At 42.7% G+C, this 20,719-nt stretch overlaps 2 protein-coding genes across 2 annotated transcripts in view; both read right to left on the bottom strand.

The window, feature by feature from the left end:
- LOC124117148 (protogenin-like) overlaps window positions 1-2,792 on the bottom strand; it is a 70,674-nt gene extending 67,882 nt beyond the window's left edge. Inside the window, exon 1 of the mRNA XM_046478892.2 lies at window positions 2,375-2,792. Within this exon, the coding sequence (XP_046334848.1) occupies window positions 2,375-2,450 (76 nt within the window). The 5' untranslated portion in view covers window positions 2,451-2,792. The remainder of the gene's footprint in view (window positions 1-2,374) is intronic.
- Window positions 2,793-7,826: 5,034 nt separating this feature from the next.
- On the bottom strand, window positions 7,827-9,374 carry LOC124117136 (soluble scavenger receptor cysteine-rich domain-containing protein SSC5D-like). Its single transcript, XM_046478872.2, has one exon. It carries the CDS (start codon window positions 9,372-9,374, stop codon window positions 7,827-7,829), a length of 1,548 nt encoding a protein of 515 aa, XP_046334828.2.
- Window positions 9,375-20,719: the final 11,345 nt, after the last annotated feature.

Genomic DNA, 20,719 nt, shown 5'->3' with positions numbered 1-20,719 from the left:
AACGCCGCTTTTAACAGTATTCAAGTTACACCACGGCGTGTCAGCTTAATGTGGGAGGAAAGCCCAAAGTGATGCAGGTCTCAGACGTTTACCACTTTGGTCAAACCCACGAACACGGGTATGGTGCTGATAAACGTAGAAACATAATCAGGGCGAACCGGGATTCGAACCTACAATCATAGGTTTCTGGCGTGTCCAAGGGACGCAACTCTGCACAGCGAATTGCACCACCTTAGACGACTGGGCCACCAGTGCCCCCCTTCAATCGTGAGAAACATGTTGTTACCAAACACTTCAAACTTGAGCCGTGGGATACACCTTTGGTATTGGTATAAATCCAAACACGCAAGAGTTGAACACAAGAAAGTCTCTCACACTATATATACTATTCCACTTCTGATGGAGATACCTTTATAATTCCATGATACACAAAACTGCAATATTCCAGCTATATGACGGCGGTCTGTAAATAATCGAGTCTGGACCAGACAATCCAGTGATTGACCATGTTGACATGAGCATGACATATCTGATTTCCCCTACTGAAAGTTAAGGAGTATAGTTTTAAAAAATCCTCATGTTAATGTTGCAGATGTAGTGGTCTACATCGTAAAATATCCTTTCATTTCCTAATGTCAACAATAATTTACTTAAGGAAAAATTAAGTAACACACAACTTCAATACACACACAAAAATAAGAAAACAATAAAACTTCTAAAATGAAAAAAGAGAAGATTGTCGTATATTATTGCAACTGCTACCACTGAATGGTTTTATCTGGACTGGGTCAAGCTGAAGGTACTCCCAGTTCATGTTAATCTGATCATATCTAATGTTATGGCTTTGTAGAGGTCATTTTTTAATCACTGACAACAGAACCAACAAAAAGGGATAGGCTTTAATTTTAATGCTTATGTTTACATTACTATGCTGAACATGCTGAATGCAATGTTAAAATAACTCAGAATTTATGAAGATAATAACTTTATAAAGATCCAAATGTTGAACAAAACATTGCTTTTTCCCCAATTTGCCTGCCAAGGGCACTTACTTTAGAGTCCTAGATAATTCCTGTCCTGATTTCATTCATGAAACATTGAACCAACGGCCTGATTGTACACAAAGAGGTGTATTTCCTGGTTTCATTGATAACCACAACAGTCCTGTTTCCTGGTGTATATATCTGGTATCCCATGCTGTACACACTTTAAACACTATTATCACATGTGTCAATGGGTTACAAGTGCTTACTCTGTTACACATTACACAACACTGCATATGAATGAAGCCATTGTAATGGATGCAATTGTAAACAATGTTGACACTGAGTGCAACTATGTGATACAATGTCAATACCAGCGGCAGGCAGTTTAAATGCATTGTTTACACTACAGCCACACATTGATGAACACTGGTAATTATCCCCTAATCAAAGTGTAATGATTACATGACGACAGAAAGCAAGATATTGTTGATAACATCGCCACAAAGGGCCATTATCAGCACCCAGTAGTGGAGGGGTGATAACAACAATATCAAAGCACGCCTCCACAAAATCAGGTCAACGGTGAAATTCACTTCCATCCCTCCCTGACATAAATTTGTTTGTTAGTAGTCACACACCTCCCCACCACAGAGGTCCACCACGTCGGGCATAGCTTGCTCCCCCTCCCCACCGCTATATGACGGGTTATACACAGACCTATTTTTTAATCAATTCCGTGCCCTATGGCCTGTCAAAGCTGGAGAAGGAACGAAATCTATGTTGGCTGGCTGATATTGTTATTGAGGCGTATTCAACGCCGTTGATCGGACATTTCTTAGGTGCTGCACCCTAGAGGCTTACCACCAACCTGCCTGACCCAACTGTCCAACGATACCATTCAGTTAGCCCGTGACCTTGTAAGACTCACCACGTCAAACCAGCACGAAAAAAAACCCAAAACAAACGTATCTGACAGTAACATGCCGTCTTGTAATAGACCACGGAGAACTCCGCCGTGTGTTTTGTCGGTACATATTAATGATATTGGACGGGGTGGGGTGATAAATGGGTCGTATATCCTCCCGATTGTTGGTCAGTAACCCCGGGCATGGACAGAACAGGCAGCGATCGAGAAGCACGGCTGGGAGGGAGCGAGCGAGCACCATCTTCGCCTAGCATTGTTAAACTGAGATACCGCGCGTGCAATTGAACGCCCCAGACTGTGATATGATTATATGATGATATGAGAACATGAAACACTGGGGATGGTGAGGGGGGTATCGGGGACGACGGTGATTGAGCCGAGTGAGCTGCATACACACGGCCATGTTGTTTTTGCAATTGAGGTCATGGGTGAAGCTGATGTTAGGAAAAAATCAACGACCTACCTCTGACGACGGCGATCAGCACGACTACCGCCACGGGTAGACTCCCGCCTAGGATTGAGGAAGGCGCCATGGACATACAACCATTGGGGAATTCCGCACCCAAAATCCCACTACAAATTTGGCCTCCTTCTCTTCGTAGTGGGCATGAATTTGCGGCTATTCAACCGTAGCACAACCTTCTAATCTTTTAGCCTTGCGCCAGCTGTTCTATCAACCTCGGCCCCTCCCTGTTCTGCAATTGGTATATGACACGCCCGATGTTTTGGAGAGGTACACACTGGTCCTGTTTGATCCTGAGATCGGTTGTCATTGTTCGAGTGTAGGATTTCGTTCACATGCGTTGGCAGAGTCATTTGATAATTTATTCAATATTTGCATTCGTCTATACGGGGGCGGGATCCAGCTCGATGGAAGAGCAGTGGTTAGTTGAGGTCAACATCTCTAGCAGTTTTCTTTCCCGCGAAAATGCCACAAGGAAAAAAATGTCAAATATGTGCTCTAGTTTACGGCTTTGATTTGACGTCTCGCGACCTGCACGTGCAACTGCAGCACGATGTGAGTCGAGACTGGTGACAGAACGCGCACAATTCTCGAGATCCCTTACTGAAGCTGTAAAGGGACTGTCAGATGAACGATCCTCCCGAGCACGCGCTATAGCGAGGGCTTCTTGCAGTACAGCACGGAAGCGTGTTCTAACGGGATTTCGAGAATATTGCGAAAACAAAAAAATATCCAGGAACAATACAGTGCAATGCGCGTTGTTATAACGGGGCTTTAGGGGTGGTCGTTGACAGAATTAGGTACTGATGATAACAAAAGGCGGAGGCTGGCCCTATACCAAATCACATTATGTATCTTATAAATTATCATTTTCCGTAAGTTGGTCTTTGGGTTCAACAACGAAGCTCCTAACAGTCAGCTGAGAGAGACGGATTTCAGCTCTTGTTGACGGAACCGACAACATCGCTGTGATTAATTCACCAACACTCGTGCTTCCATCGACCCAGTTACTGCCGTGTGGATATGTCCAAAGAAACGGCTGTTCTCGGTGGGCAGTCGAACGGCGATGCCCCAGAGCGAACCCACGCCAACGTTTTATTTTCATCGGAATATTTAATGCCCATATTTAATATTCTTATCAATTTTTTTTACAAATAATAACCCTTTTAAAGACGTTTTATTTATTGCCTTTCTCCCTGTTGAAGATATTTGTTTATAAACAGGACCATATTTTATATGCTAATGAAATATTTACTAATATAAACCTAATTTATTGGTTGTGCTCTTTCTTTGAAGTGTTTCATTTCTAAATATGTAATGATTATATTTAAAATACTTATGAACTATTTACAAATAATTGATTTTGTTTAATATTTGTAAATGATTTGTAAATGATTGATAACCATATTTAATATAATTATCAAATATTTATAAAAAAAACATTTCAAGCCGTTTTATTCGTGGCGCTTTGTAAAAGTATTTATTTGTACATTTAATGATCATATTTAATACCTACAAATGTGAAACTTTTAGAAACCTCTTGATTTGTTGTGCATTTCTTCTGTGATTTAATATATTTGTAAATGATTGATGACCATATTTAAATTTTAATATTCTTTTACAAATGCTTACAAAAACGGTTTTTTCTGATTTTTTAAATTTTATTTTGCCTGTACTGTAAAACTATTAGATTTGTAAACAATTGAAAACGAAAGAGTAGTTAACGCCTACTCACCCACTCACCGTTAACTCTTCTTCAAGCAGTATGTATAGTTCCATCACCGCCTGTCAGTGAGTGAGTATGGTTTTACGCCGCATTTAGCAATGTTCCAGCAAACTCCCGGCGTTGTATACGCGCGTATATGGGGTTTAACGTCACCGTTCAAGATTATTGCACCATATAGCCAAATTCTTGTATGCGTGTTTGTTCGTGGCTGCCTGCACTAATCCGGAGTGAGTGAGTTGGGTCTAACGACGCCGGACAGTTTTCCAGTTATATCACGGCGTGTCCGCTTGATTGATGCATGTCTTCGACGTTTATCGCTTTGTTGAAACCCACGAGCACGGGTATGGTGCTGACAAACCTGGAAACATAATCGGTACAAATTGGGATTCGAACCCACAATGATAGGTTTATGGGCCCAAGGGACACAACTCTGCAAAGCAAAAGTCGGCGCCTCAGGCGACTGGGCCACCCGTCAAGACCGTCCTTTGATGTTTTCAGAGTTCACCCAGTCTGGCGTTATTAAACAACAAAAAAGGAAACAAACACGCAGTCTTTTCCATCATCATTGTCTGCAGATGGCAGGGGCCTTATAGTCAGTTGGCCAGGGGTGAAAAACAAGATTTTCGTTCCCACATTTTCCTGTATACCTTAAACCTTTTCTATTGCATAAAGGAGGTATCTGTACACAATTTTCATTGGGTAGTAAGCTTGCAAGTTTGTGCAGGAATTTTCAGGGGGTCAAAATTGCATAAATTGAAGGAAAAATGCATAATTTGACAAAATTGGCTGTAACATTTTTATTAAGTCATTAAACTATCCAAATTATGTCTTTGATTACAGGTACTGTGTTCGGTTATCTGAATTTGGCAAACATTTTGTTTCATTTAACTGTAATTCTAATTCTCAGTGGAAGATTGGTAAAAATCATGTTATTTTACTTCATTTTCAAATCTTGTGAGTAGGTAAAACACTAATTCCATTGAATTGTGACAATAAAACCATTATAACAGGGTATTAAAATCTGCCTGAACCATTGTACTATCCTATACAAAAAACAAAATGAAGTTAGCAGCGGGTTCGTTATTCGTTTTCGTTATTCAAAGGCTGTATATTAAACAACGACAGTAATGTGGTAAAATACATTGAAACCCATTTAATATATGACAGCAGGTTCGTCTTACAGCATCATCCAAAAACTGTTTAGTTATTCAGTACTTATGAATAACGAAAAACAAGCCAGCACCGGGTTCGTTATTCAAAGGCTGTATATTAAACAACTACAGTAATGTGGTGAAATATACTGAAACTCATTTAATATTTGACAGCAGGTTCGTCTTACATCGTCCAAAGGATGTTTAGTTATTCAGTACTTTTGAATAACGAAAAATAAATCAGTCCTGGGTTCGTTATTAAGACTTGGTATAACAAATATAAGATACCGTATTTCCAGCGGGTTCGTTATTCGTCATTCGTTTTTAGAACAACGAAAAACAAGCTATCACCGGGTTCGTCCTTCGACCACATTACTGTAGTTGTTTAATATAAATCACGAACCCGCTGCTAACTTCTGGCCCCTGCAGATGGCGTGGTACATAAATGTAACTGACATCAGAATCTACAATAATCAACAGGCTTCTGACGAGCCATTCGCTCGAATGCACGTCACGTGGTCCCAATTTTTTACCGACCAGGAAGTATGATCACGGACGTATATTTACGTGATAAAAATATTGCGCACATCTGTTTTCACTTAATGATTTCAATAACACTGACCACTGATAACGTTGGTATCTGATCGTTTGGTTATACGGCGGTGAGGCTTTCACGTGCTGTCCTGAGGTCGGACCTTTTCATAACATAAAGTAAACTACGCTTATAACGAACACGCTTATAACGAACTGACGGATATAACGAACAGTTTTTTGGCCCCGTCCATTTGCTGTATATATGCTGTATATGTGCTTATATCGAACTACGGTTATTACGAACTAAATATTTTGGTCCCTTTCAGTTCGCTATAACCGTAGTTTACTGCATTTTACGAATTATCCGACTCGCCATATATTAAATATGGAAAAACATGAAAAGCAATGGGGGTTTTATTCCGCCGACCAGAAATAATTCAAATGTTTAAACATTACTCATTTACAGTCGCTATCGACACAAATAAAATAGTTTAAATAATATGATTAAAATCTGTAGAAAATGTATCACACACAACAGAAAACGAATTATGACGAAGGGCGAGAAGAAATACATAATTGAAATCGGAATTTTCTATTTATATATATTTGACCTGATTCCTTTGGGACAAAAGTACATGAACCAAAATATAGAGACGTTTTACCGGATGATCAGGGTAGCTCAGACGCATGCCGTTAAAAGATACGAAATTTTAGAAGTTTACAGCCGAGGATATCTCACTGTTCATATCGATCAGTGGATGAGAGGTTGTGGTTGGTAGATGAGGGGTTGAGAAAGGTAGTTGAGTGGATGAGGGGTTGTGGGTGGTAGTTGAGTGGATGAGGGGTTGTGGCAGTTGAGTGGATGAGGGGTTGTGGGTGGTAGTTGATGGGTTGTGGGTAGTAGTTGAGTGGATGAGGGGTTTTTGGTGGTAGTTGAGTGGTTGTGGGTGTCAGTTGAGGGGTTTTGGGTAGTAGTTGAGGGGTTGTGGGTGGTAGTAGATTTGATGAGGGGTTGTGGGTGGTAGTTTAGTGGATGAGGGGTTGTGGGTGGTAGTTGAGTGGGTGAGGGGTTGTGGGTGGTAGTTGAGGGGTTGTGGGTGGTAGTTGAGTGGATGAGGGGTTGTGGGTGGTAGTTGAGGGGTTGTGAGTGGTAGTTGAGTGGATGAGGGGTTGTGGGTGGTAGTTGAGGGGTTGTGGGTAGTAGTTGAGGGGTTGTGGGTAGTAGTTGAGTGGATGAGGGGTTGTGGGTGGTAGTTGAGTGGTTGTGGGTGGTAGTTGAGTGGATTAGGGGTTGTGGGTGGTAGTTGGTGGATGAGGGGTTGTGGGTGGTAGTTGAGTGGATTAGGGGTTGTAGGTGGTAGTTGTGTGGATGAGGGGTTGTGGGTGGTAGATGAGTAGATGAGGAGTTGTGGGTAGTAGTTGAATGGTTGTGAGTGGTAGTTGAGGGGTTATGGGTAGTAGTTGAGGGGTTGTGGGTAGTAGTTGAGTGGATGAGGGGTTGTGAGTGGTAGTTGAGTGGTTGTTGGTGGTAGTTGAGTGGATTAGGGGTTGTTGGTGGTAGTTGAGGGGTTGTCGGTGGTAGTTGAGGGGTTGTGGGTAGTAGTTGAGGGGTTGTGGGTGGTAGTTGAGTGGTTGTGGGTGGTAGTTGAGTGGATGAGGGGTTGTGGGTTGTAGTTGTGTGGATGAGGGGTTGTGGGTTGTAGATGAGGGGTTGTGGGTGGTAGTTTAGGGGTTGTGGGTGGTAGTTGAGTGGATTAGGGATTGTGGGTGGTAGTTGTGTGGATGAGGGGTTGTGGGTGGTAGTTGAGGGGTTGTGGGTGGTAGTTGAGTGGATGAGGGGTTGTGGGTGGTAGTTGAGGGATTGTGGGTGGTAGTTGTGTGGATGAGGGGTTGTGGGTGGTAGTTGAGTGGATGAGGGGTTGTGGGTGGTAGTTGAGGGATTGTGGGTGGTAGTTGTGTGGATGAGGGGTTGTGGGTGGTAGTTGAGTGGATGAGGGGTTGTGGGTGGTAGTTGAGGGGTTGTGGGTGGTAGTTGAGTGGATTAGGGATTGTGGGTGGTAGTTGAATGGTTATGGGTGGTAGTTGAGTGGATGAGGGGTTGTGGGTGGTAGTTGAATGGTTGTGAGTGGTAGTTGAGTGGATGAGGGGTTGTGGGTGGTAGTTGTGTGGATGAGGGGTTGTGGGTGGTAGTTGAGTAGATGAGGGGTTTGTGGGTGGTAGATGAGGAGTTGTGGGTGGTAGTTGAATAGTTGTGGGTGGTAGTTGAGGGGCTGTGGGAGGTAGTTGAGTGGATGAGGGGTTTGTGGGTGGTAGATGAGGAGTTGTGGGTGCTAGTTGAGAGGATGAGGGGTTGTTTGTGGTAGTTGAGTGGATGAGGGGTTGTGTGTGGTAGTTGAGGGCTTGAGGGTAGTAGTTGAGTGTATGAGGAGTTGTGGGTGGTAGTTGAGTGAATGAGGGGTTGTGGGTGGTAGTTGAGGGGTTGTGGGTGGTAGTTAAGTGGATGAGGGGTTCTGGGTGGTTGTTGAGTGGATGAGGGGTTGTGGGTGGCAGTTGAGTGGATGAGGGGTTGTGGGTGGTAGTTGAGGGGTTGTGGGTGGTAGTTGAGTGGATGAGGGGTTGTGGGTGGTAGTTGAGGGGTTCTGGGTGGTTGTTGAGTGGATGAGGGGTTGTGGGTGGCAGTTGAGTGGATGAGGGGTTGTGGGTGGTAGTTGAGGGGTTGTGGGTTGCAGTTGAGTGGATGAGGGGTTGTGGGTGGTAGTTGAGGGGTATTGGGTGGTTGTTGAGTGGATGACGGGTTGTGGGTGGCAGTTGAGTGGATGAGGGGTTGTGGGTGGTAGTTGAGGGGTTGTGGGTGGTAGTTGAGTGGATGAGGGGTTGTGGGTGGCAGTTGAGTGGATGAGGGGTTTTTGGTGGTAGTTGAGGGGCTGTGGGTGGTAGTTGAGTGGATTAGGGGTTGTGGGTGGTAGTTGAATGGATGAGGGGTATAGGTGGTAGTTGAGGGGTTGTGGGTGGTAGTTGAGTGGATGAGGGGTTGTGGGTGGTAGATGAGGGGTTGTGGGTGGTAGTTGAGTGGATGAGGGGTTGTGGGTGGTAGTTGAGTGGATGAGGGGTTGTGGGTGGTAGATGAGGGGTTGTTGGTGGTAGTTGAGTAGATGAGGGGTTGTTGGTGGTAGTTGAGTGGATGAGGGGTTGTGGGTGGTAGTTGAGTGGATGAGGGGTTGTGGGTGGTAGTTGAGTGGATGAGGGGTTGTGGGTTGTAGTTGAGTGGATGAGGGGTTGTGGGTGGTAGTTGAGTGGATAAGGGGTTGTGGGTGGTAGTTGAGTGGATGAGGGGTTGTGGGTGGTAGTTGAGTGGATGAGGGGTTGTGGGTGGTAGTTGAGTGGATGAGGGGTTGTGGGTGGTAGTTGAGTGGATGAGGGGTTGTGGGTGGTAGTTGAGTGGATAAGGGGTTGTGGGTGGTAGTTGAGTGGATGAGGGGTTGTGGGTGGGAGTTGAGATGTTACAGGTGCCAGACAAGTGACAGTATCTAAGAATCGTCAAAACAGTAACAGCCCGCTGAAATGGTGCACGTCTGTTGTCATGAAACATATACTGTGAATAAAAAGAAACTATACCTCTCGGGTGATTTTATCATATATTTGTTTTTTAATTGAAAATATCTTAATTTAACGATATAACATAAAAGAAATTAACTGTACTAGCGCTTTGTCAGCACCCAAAGAATACTTCTACTTGGTTAAATTTTCTATAATTGTTTTATGTGACACTTTCAAAAAAGTAAGAAAATTCCGCATAATACACAAGTGCTGATGGGTGTCTTCGACATCTAATCTTAGAAAATCATTATATTTACTTTTCTCGACACAAATTAGCAACATGGTAGGTGTCCCGTGGTTGCAGATTCATTTCTTACCCAAGTCTTCATTGAACAAAATTACCCCGCCACAGACTACTATAAATAATAACACTGGTGCAGGAATGAGTGATGGTTATATAGACATAATCAAATTTAGCAACAGTTTTTTTCATTTTTCAATTGCAGAAGAAACTAACTCGGTTTATATTCTTTTGCCCCTCATACATACCAGATGCAGGGCTAACCGGCGTGTAACTACTACTACTACTACTACTACTACTACTACTACTACTACTACTACTACTACTTCTACTACTACTACTAATAATAATAATACTACTACTACTACTACTAATAATAATAACAATAATAATTATCATTATTATCATTATTATTATTATTATTATTTACATGGATGACCTTGAACTTATTGCCAATGGAGGATCTACACACAAAAAACAGATTCTCCTTGTCGAGTCCTTTTCTAATGATATCGGCATGTTCTTTGGACTCGACAAATGCAACATTCTTCATTTGAAACGTAGCAAGGTTGAAGAGGGAGGATCAGTCAGTTTACTTGGGGGAAGACTTATAGACCATCTTGTGGAAGGTCAGGCCTAGACGTACTTAGGGATGCAGATTAGGGACAAACTCCAGAATGCTCATATCAAGGGCAAACTTCGGGCTGAGTACAAATGTAGACTAAAGAAAATCTGTAGTTATATCATTGAATTTTCTATCCCTTTTGACAGTAATGTGATTGTTAAGATTCAGGAAAAACATGGCAAATATGCAGATCCAGCTTTCGAAATGTCACGCTTGCATCCCAAGTACCAAGTTGTCCGACTCCCCATTGTTCTCGGTGCCTTAGGTTTGGTACCTCCCAATCTGTTGACTGACATCGGGAGAGTACCCGGGCTTGCTAACAGGAATACAGCCCTTCTGACAATTTGGGTAATGCAGAAGGTTGCAGTGTTGTGGAGTCTCCACATTCTCCGAAACGTTCTGGGTGGGTTTGACTAAATTTAGGCAGCGCTTCCTGGGAGAAGACCCATTCGCTGTCTGAGCAGCGTGTAGAGGGGGCAAGGGCCCTGAGCTGATGATGAGCCTAACCAGCCTGACTGTACCAGGATCACCCAAACCCTCTTTGCTGCATTTTTTATTTTTAATAATAATAATAATAATAATAATAATAATAACAACAACAACAACAACAATTATAATAACAATAATTATTATTATTATCAGTATTATTATTATTATTATTATTACCCCGGTCAATGGATCAGTGAGCACTCTATTTTCATTCTCAGCTCCCTGTGGATCATACAACCCAAGTTGCCTATCACAATTTTGAGTTACGTGGGGAAGCTTTTACGAGTATACTTATTTCACGATTGTCATCTTTGACTGATGACAATAACATCCTGTTTCCCGCGCAGGTTGGATATGGAAAAAAACCCTTCTCATTAGTAGACAACGTGTTTATCGTCAATGTGATAATGGAGAGCCTTAAGCATAGCAAACAAAAGTTGCATTGTGCTTTTTTTAGATTTCATCAAGGCTATTGACAAACAGGTCTTTGGCACAAATTGCTGAAAAGTGGCGTGAGAGGTAATTTTTTTCATTCAAATAAAAATAATGTACAACGGTATTAAATCATTTCTTATCATGTTGTATATAATTTTGTCCCAAGCCTTTCGGAGTTAGGGGCGGTCGGGTAGCCTAGTGGTTAAAGCGTTCGCTTGTCACGCTGAAGACCCGGGTTCGATTCCCGACATGGGTACATTGTGTGAAGCCCATTTCTGGTGTCCCCCGCCGTGATATTCCTGGAATATTGCTATAGCGGCGTAAAACCATACTCACTCACTCACTCACTTTCGGAGTTAGACGAGGAGCCCACCTATCCCATTACTATTTTCATTGTATATAAATAACCTCGAGCAATCTCTATTGTAAATGTTGATTATAATCTTTGTAATGATGCAACCTTATTTTTATAGTTTATAATTTGACTCTATGTTGAGGATATATACAGTCTTATTTAGTAGATGCCCTGGGGCGGTCGGGTAGCCTAGTGGTTAAAGCGTTCGCTCGTCACGCTGAAGACCCGGGTTCGACACTCACTCACTCACTAGTAGATGCCCTGCCGATTTACAGAAAACCAATAGCTCGTTTAGACTATACTGCACTAAATGAAATTTAGATGTTAACATTTCAACAACAAAAAGTTATATTTGGCAGTGGCCCTGCTTAGCGAAGTTAACTCCAGTTCATGTTTGATGGAGAACACCCCGAGATGGTAGATAGCTATGTTTACCTTGGCATAGCACTCCCCACAAATCGAAGGATGATAAGCGCAATTAAATATATTGCCTCTCATGCCAAGAAAGCTATGTTCTGTCTTCTGAAGAGAGCAAAGAAACATTAATTTACCTCTCGATTGCCTAATCTCAGCTTTCGATTTTATGGCATCACCTATCTTGTTATATGGTTCAAAAATATGGACATAAGAAAATTTACAAATATTTGAGCGTGTTTATTTAAAATTTCAAAACTCTGCTACTGGATTAGGCGCATCAACTCCAAACTTGACGGTTTATGGGGAATTAGGCAGGGAACCTCCACACATAACTGTTTCAAAACGTGTAATAAAATTCTGGCATAACATAGCAAAACCTATACGTGTGATAAACCTACACAAATGATTTATCACTTTATTGAACGGAATCATGATTTCAGTAATACCTGGCTAGTATGGATTAAGGCGAACTTCAGGATCAATTCGTTGGCTGGTTGGTTTGTTGTTTAACGCCGCACTCAGCAATATTCCAGCTATATGACGGCGGTCTGTAAATAATCGAGTCTGGGCCAGACAATCCAGTGATTGATATCATGAGCATCGATCCACGCAATTGGGATACGATGACAAGCATCAACCAAGTCAGCGAGCCTGACCACCCGATCCCGTTAGTCGCCTTTTACGACAAGCATAGTCGCCTTTTACGGCAAGACCGCCTCCGTGGTCTTGTGGTAGAGCGTCCGCCCGGAGAGCGGAAGGTCCAGGGTTCGATCCCGGGCCGCGTCATACAAAAAGACGTTAAAAGATTGTACTTGTTGTTACCCTGTCTGGCGCTCGGCATTAAGGGGCTAAAACAAGGACTGGTCGGCTCGGAGTCAGTATACTGTGTCCGAGTGGGGTATTCATGTTAAACTGCGGCATGGTATCTCAGTGTGCTAGCACTATAAATCGGCATCAGTCCGGACTAGTACAAGCAGCCACACACACACATACACGTGCATGCACGTCGCTATATAAGTGCAATAATCTTGGACGCGACGTTAAACCCAATTTCACCTCACCTCACCTTTTACGGCAAGCATGGGTTGCTGAAGACCTATTCTAGCCCGGAATCTTCACGGGTCGGATCAATTCGTACAAGAATTGAGATGTAACATGATAATGAGAAGTAGAGGTTTACATTTATCGGTATCTGACCGAAAAGCCAATACTTAAAAGATACAAGTCAATGACAAAAATTGTGTATATCCCAATATTAAAATTCAGAACAAATTTTGATACCGGTTGTTGAATAATTTAAAGAAAGATCGTGTTTTTTAACTGTGCAACTCTCCTTCAGAATTTCATTATCTGTTTAGATCCCAGGCTCTGTTAAAACATAAACCTGTAGACTTACCAATTGCGTACCAGGATAAATGGTCTAATTTGTATGCATTAAAGAAGTTATTGTCCTGTCAAAACGCTGAAGAGATTAAGAACATAAGGCGAGATTTATGGATGAAATATTTAAAGCAGTACGAAAACACAAAACAGAAAAGATATACTATGTGTCTGCGTGCGTGCGTGCGTGAGTGCGGGTGTGTGTGCTTCTACTAGTCCAGACTGATGCCGATTTTATAGTGCTAGCCCACGTAGGTACCATGCCACAGTAGCATGGATACCCCACTCAGACACAGTATACTGACTCCGAGCCGACCAGTCCTTGTTTTCGTCCCTGAATGCCAAGCGCCAGGCGGGATAACAACAAGTACCATCTTTAAACGTCTTTTGGCATGATGCGGCCCTGGATCGAACTCCATACCTTCCGCTTTTCCACTAGACCACGGAGGCGCTCTCACATACTTCCGCATTTCCACTAGACCTGGGAGGCGCTCTCACATACTTCCGCATTTCCACTAGACCTGGAAGGCGCTCTCACATACTTCCACATGTCCACTAGACCACGGAGGCGGTCTCACACACTTCCGCATTTCCACTAGTCTACGGAGGCGGTCTCACATACTTCCGCATTTCCACTAGACCTGGAAGGCGCTCTCACACACTTCCGCATTTCCACTAGTCTACGGAGGCGGTCTCACATACTTCCGCATTTCCACTAGACCTGGGAGGCGGTCTCACATACTTCCGCAATTACACTAGTCTACGGAGGCGGTCTCACATACTTCCGCATTTCCACTAGACCTGGGAGGCGGTCTCACATACTTCCGCATTTCCACTAGTCTACGGAGGCGGTCTCACATACTTCCGCATTTCCACTAGACCTGGGAGGCGGTCCCACATACTTCCGCATTTCCACTAGACCTGGGAGGCGGTCTCACATACTTCCGCACTTCCACTAGACCTGGAAGACGCTCTCACATACTTTCACATTTCCACTAGACCTGGTAGGCGGTCTCACATACTTCCGCATTTCCACTAGACCTGGGAGGCGGTCTCACATATTTCCGCATTTCCACTAGACCTGGGAGGCGGTCTCACATATTTCCGCATTTCCACTAGACCTGGGAGGCGGTTTCACATATTAATATGTGAGACCGCCTCCCTGTCCATCCTTTGTGACGGTGTCCGTCACTTGTTTTGTTTGTTTGTTGTTTAACGCCGCACTCGGCAATATTCAAGCTATATGACGGCGGTCTGGAAATAATCAAGTCTGGATCAGACAATCCAGTGATTGAAATCATCAGCAACGATCCACGTTATTGGGATACGATGACATGCATCAACCAAGTCAGCGAACCTGACCACCCGATCCCCTTAGTCGCCTCTTACGACAAGCATAGTCGACTATTACGGCAAGCATGGGTTGCTGAAGACCTATTCTACCCCGATCTTCACGGGTCCAGTATTATATGCGGTAGCCCACATGATAAATAACATTCACATACTATCGAACATTGTTGATCATTAATACACAACGCAGACGACATATATATTTTCTAAATAGCATCATGTCAATATTCACAATATTCTGGATTATTACGTATCAGGTAATAACCATACGGAAAAATCTGACAATATGCATTTAGATTGAAATAGTGAACAGATATTCCAATAAAATCTAACACATTCATGAGTGAGTGAGTATGGTTTTACGCCCCTTTTCGCAATATTCCAGCAATATCACGGCGGGGGACACCAGGAATGGGCTTCACACATTGGTCTTAGGCCTGACGAGCGAACGCTTTAACCATTAGGCTACCCGACCGCCCCCTAACACATTCATGAACCCATTCATAAAATTCATGCTGATTAATCACGAACTGTTTACAATATCGCAAATATTAGATTACTAAAAGTTATTTAATGCAATCAGTACGACTAATATACTTCGACTAAGTTTAGTAAGTACCGTATTCGACATAATAAGCGATCAGGGCGCTCTCAAAATTAGAAATAAGGGGCTCTTATCAGAATATTATTTTGGTGAAAAGCAACAGAGTTGAAAGATCGTAAATTTCGTGGTTTATGCTGACAGCCTGAAATGTTTATATACGACTGATATATTTTTCCAGAATTTAATTTCCCATAATTAAGAATGCATATAACACACATATTATACACGAATATATAAGTCTTGTGTACATTGATCAATCGGAAGGGGTGCTAATAGCGATTGTTCAAGAGCCAATATCTTAACAAATATCGCCGTGGGTGCTTATTAGAGCGGGGCGCTTATTACGTCGAATACGGTAATAATAGTAACTTACATGTGAACCTGTACTGTGCACATGGTGCAGTGCTGTGATAGTGACAACGGTCAGAGGTGTTAAGATGGCTGGTGACATATATATTCAAAATCACCATTCAAGATAAAGTACCAGCCTTCAGCCCTTTGATCAAGACTGTAAAACAATTATACTAACATGGAATAACCTGGCTACCCTTAAAACAAGAATGAACTGACCCTATAACCCGATTAAGCTTTGAGTGTAATACACCTGAGATAGAGATAGACAGACAACTAATTATGACACCTTTAAACAAGCAGTAGTCTGTTGAACAATCCCATATACATATATACAACGCATAATAAAACGTAATTTGTACTATTGGATAAATGGTTTATTTTCTCCCCGTTACACTGACACGCCGTGATATAAATGAAACACTGTTCAAAGCGGCGTTGAACTAAACTCACTCACTCAAACCCGCCCTCCCACACCTTGATATACTAGTAACTGGAATAACGGTAAGAAATATGTACAGCTAATGGATAACAACTTCTGGTTTATTGCGTATAGCGACTTTACGATGTACATCGATGTAGAGTGGATAAGAGCGTTCAAAACAAACAAACAAACAAACACACACACACACAGACAGACAGACACACACACACACACACACACACACACACACACACACGTGCATCCACGTAGCCATAAATGTGCAATCTTGATTAATTAGTCAGTTAATCAATATGAAATTGAAATAAGCTTTGTCAGGCACCAGATGTAATTTATGTATTGTCATATCATGCGACCAGCTGACAGTTTTATTGGGAAACAAGAACCTTTCATCCCATCCGCGTGCTACGAACTGATAATCACCTCACCTAGGTGCACTTAACCTTGTTTAATTGGTTTCCTTTTTATTAGCTTCCTCGTCGTGTGTTCTCTGTCCGCCATGTTGTTACAGTATTTTCCTTCTGTTGTGATTACTTAGCCTACTCATGTGAATCTCTCATGTCTGCAATTATTGTTATTGTTAATCCTCCATATATATTCAGTACCATATTCATTATTTACGCTTGATTGACAACGGTATAAGGATCTATACCGAAACTTTCCAGTAAAATAAAGAAGTTGTTTTCAATAAATTGTATCTACTATGTCGTCCGTCAACTTCAAAGAAATTCCCATTGAACAATTACAAAAAAGATCCGTTTATATAAGGACACGTGTTACACAGGACTAAGTGCAGAAAACAATCGTGCCGGTATCATTTAGTACTTCCTGATTGTAATGTCATGCTGTAAAATACGTGCACCCAAGTATTGCCTCCGACAGAGAGCTGTAACAAGATTATGTTAGTGCGTATGGCTGATCCCTAATTACGCAAATGACTCGTTATAAGAATTGTTTGTGCTGCTCATTTCAAAGCTGGCATAGACCCGTGAAGATCCGGGTTGGAATAGGTCTACAGCAACCCATGCTTGCTGGTTGGTTGGTTGGTTGGTTGGTTTGTTGTTTAACGCCGCACTCAGCAATATTCCAGCTGTATGACGGCGGTCTGTAAATAATAGAGTCTGGACCAGACAATCCAGTGATTGATATCATGAGCATCGATCCACGCAATTGGGATCGATGACATGCATCAACCAAGTCAGCGAGCCAGACCACCCGATCCCGTTAATCGCCTTTTACGACAAGCATAGTCGCCTTTTACGGCAAGCATGGGTTGCTTAAGACCTATTCTACCCCGGAATCTTCATGCTTGCCGTAAGAGGCGACTATTCTTGCCGTAAAAGGCGACTAACGAGATCGGGTGGTCAGGTTCGCTGACATGGTTGTTGCATGTCATCGTATCCCAATTGTCAGCTATGAACCAAGTCAGCGAGCCTGACCACCCGGTCCCGTTAGTCGCCCCTTAAGGCAAGCATGGGTTGCTGGAGACTTATTCTACCCCTGATCTTCACGAGTCGGATGGGAAGTATTCCACGTTGGACTGCTACATGCAAATATCAGTGTATATGTAGTTTTGCTGATAAAGTGTCACCAAACGGTTGTATTGTCTTTGACAAAGTTGATATGGATGACCTCTGAAAATGAAAACCAGTTTTCACGTGCATTTTACGTAATTTGTCGCAGGTTTCTTTGCCGAGCTAATGACACATGTCTTTAACGAAGATGAATTTTGAATCGCCAAGCCAAGACTCAACAAGAGTTTGCCACTAACGTGGCTATATCCCCCGCCCCTGTTGCAGAATTAATGACATAATTAAATCTAAACAAACCCTAACCTTTTTTAACCGAGGTGGAACTTGTCATGGAAATTGTAAATAAAAGATGAGTTTGGAACCTAAGCCCATCTTGTTGCCATGGAAACGTAAAAAATAAAAAATTCTAAAATTTCTCAATAGCAAAAGGCACCAGTTCAGCATGTACCTGACAGACCTGCATAGTTTGATGAAAAAATATTGAACGATTTATGAGTTATGCTCCGGAAACGAACCCTACCCTCACAGAACCTAAGTCCATCTTGTTGCCATGGAAACGTAAAAATAAAATTTTCTAAAATTTCTCAATAGCAAAAGGCACCAGTTCAGCATGTACCTGACAGACCTGCAAAGTTTGATGAAAAAATAACGGTTTATGAGTTATGCTCCGGAAACGAACCCTACCCTCACAGAACCTAGGTCCATCTTGTTGCCATGGAAACGTAAGAAATAAAAAATTCTAAAATTTTTCAATAGCAAAAGGCACCAGTCCAGCATGTACCTGACAGACCTGCAAAGTTTGATGAAAAAATATTGAACGGTTTATGAGTTATGCTCCGGAAACGAACCCTACCCTCACAGAACCTAAGTCCATCTTGTTGCCATGGAAACGTAAAAAATAAAAATTTCTAAAATTTCTCAATAGCAAAAAGCACCAGTTCAGCATGTGCCTGATAGACCTGCAAAGTTTGATGAAAAAATATTGAAAGATTTATGAGTTATGCTCCGGAAACGAACCCTACCCTCACAGAACACAGGCACAAGTTCAGCATGTACCTGACAGACCTGCAAAGTTTGGGCTTCAAACATTGTACCCATGTGGCACGGATTCAGAAGCATATTAATAAATCTAAAATATGTACATAAAATTATACTGATTCTAACTTTGGTTTTGAAGCAATTTTCTCCTTGTGAAAAATAGTTGACAAAAAGTATAATCATTGTGGAAGAACAGAGGGCCGGTCCCTCCTGCACCTACAGACATGACCCAAATCACTTGATTTCTGTCTGTGGAGTGAGTGAGTGAGTATGGATTTTACGCCACATTTAGCAATATTCTTATGGGCGAAGAACACATATTGTTCAGATCAACGGCAACGTAACATGTGTGTGCTATCGTTACGAGATCTTATGTCTTCAGGTTGTCCAGGATTTGCCTACACCAGACGCCATTTTTGAGGATGTCAATGCTCGTCCCCACACAGCACAAGACTGTACTGACTTTCTCACCTCAGAACAGAAACATTTTGCCGTAACCACCAAAATCCCCGGATTTAAACCCAATTGAGATTATATGGGATGAGAAAGACAGGCGTTTACGCCCACGTCAGTCACGGACACAGAACTTTGCCAAGCTCTTCATGAGGAATTGGCTGCCATTCCACAAAGTGCTGGCTTCTTGGTTTCAGACATCTTCCCGAGGCAAGGGAGTTAACTGACTATAAAAGTCCAGTTTCCACCCTTGCCGAACTAGGCTGGTATTATGGAGTCACATTTTGACTGGACAAACGAGTCTGTGCAAAGTCCAATCAAAATTGCGTATCGAAACAGACATCCGGTTTGTCAACTGTTGTGCAGATTTGTGTCGATTGCATGATTTGCAAAGCATGTGCACCGCCAAGTCTTTCCATGTTTGTAATCAAGGTGCTTACGTGATTTGATGCACTTCGCGATGTAAGACCCGTTTTATCACAATTTAGATCTTGATTATCGATCAGATCCTCTTGACTGGGCGCCGCCATTTTGTTTGAAACAAATGCAAGTGATACAAGAGTGGAATCTGATTGGTCCATAGGAGAAGCTTAGAAGGGACCTAACTCGTAATAACCACTGGTTGCGCCACGATCGCGCGCCTAGTTCGGCAAGGGTGGAAACTGGACTTTTATAGTCAGTTAACTCCCTTGCTTCGGGAAGATGGGTTTCAGACTGATAACCCGATCTAATAGTCACACACGAATCTTCCTATCTATCTAAACATAACACAAGAGCATAGTGTATAAATTGATTTATTCTGGTATCAGAAGTGAGGCATAAAATAGAAGAAAATAACCGACAATAAATAATATTCCCTTTTCAGAACACATTTGGTGTTGCATTTTCCTCCAGAAACAAGTCCGATGGACACGTTCGTGTGTTAAGTGTAAATGCATGTTTGGGCGTGTCAGTGCCTTCATGAATGGGTGTGTCCGTGAATTCATGTGTTCCATGCATTTATATACATCTTGGCGTGTCAGTGTGTTAATGTGTGGGCGTGTCAGTGTGTTCATGTGTGGGCGTGTCCGTGTGTTCATTTGTTGGCGTGTCCGTGTACTCATGTACGGATGTGTCTGTAAATTCTCGTGTGGGCGTGTCGGTGTGTTCATGTGTGGGCGTGTCCGTGTATTCATGTACGGATGTGTCTTTAAATTCTTGTGTGGGTGTGTCAGTGTGTTCATGTGTGGGCGTGTCCGTGTGTTTATGTGTGGGTGTGTCAGTGTGTTCATGTGTGGGCGTGTCAGTGTGTTTATGTGTGGGTGTGTCAGTGTGTTCATGTGTGGGCGTATCCGTGTGTTCATGTGTGGGCGTGTGAGGGTGTTCATGTACGGATGTGTCTGTAAATTCACATGTGGGCGTGTCAGTGTGTTCCTGTGTGGGTGTGTCAGTGTGTTCATGTGTGAGAGTGTCGATGTGTTCATGTACGGATGTGTCAGTAAATTCATGTGTGGCTGTGTCTGTGGGTTCATGAGTGGATGTCCTTATGTGCATGTGTGGGCGTGTCAGTGCATTCATGTGTGGGCGTGTCAGGGTGTTCAATATGTAGGCATGTCAGTAAGGTAAAGTTGGTGTGATCACGTGTG

The sequence above is a fragment of the Haliotis rufescens genome, unplaced genomic scaffold (genome assembly GCF_023055435.1).
Source record: "Haliotis rufescens isolate VD_foot unplaced genomic scaffold, xgHalRufe1.0.p SCAF_14, whole genome shotgun sequence".
NCBI lineage: Eukaryota > Metazoa > Mollusca > Gastropoda > Lepetellida > Haliotidae > Haliotis > Haliotis rufescens.
Note: the sequence above shows the minus strand (reverse complement) of the source record. Positions and strands in the feature narration are given on the sequence as shown.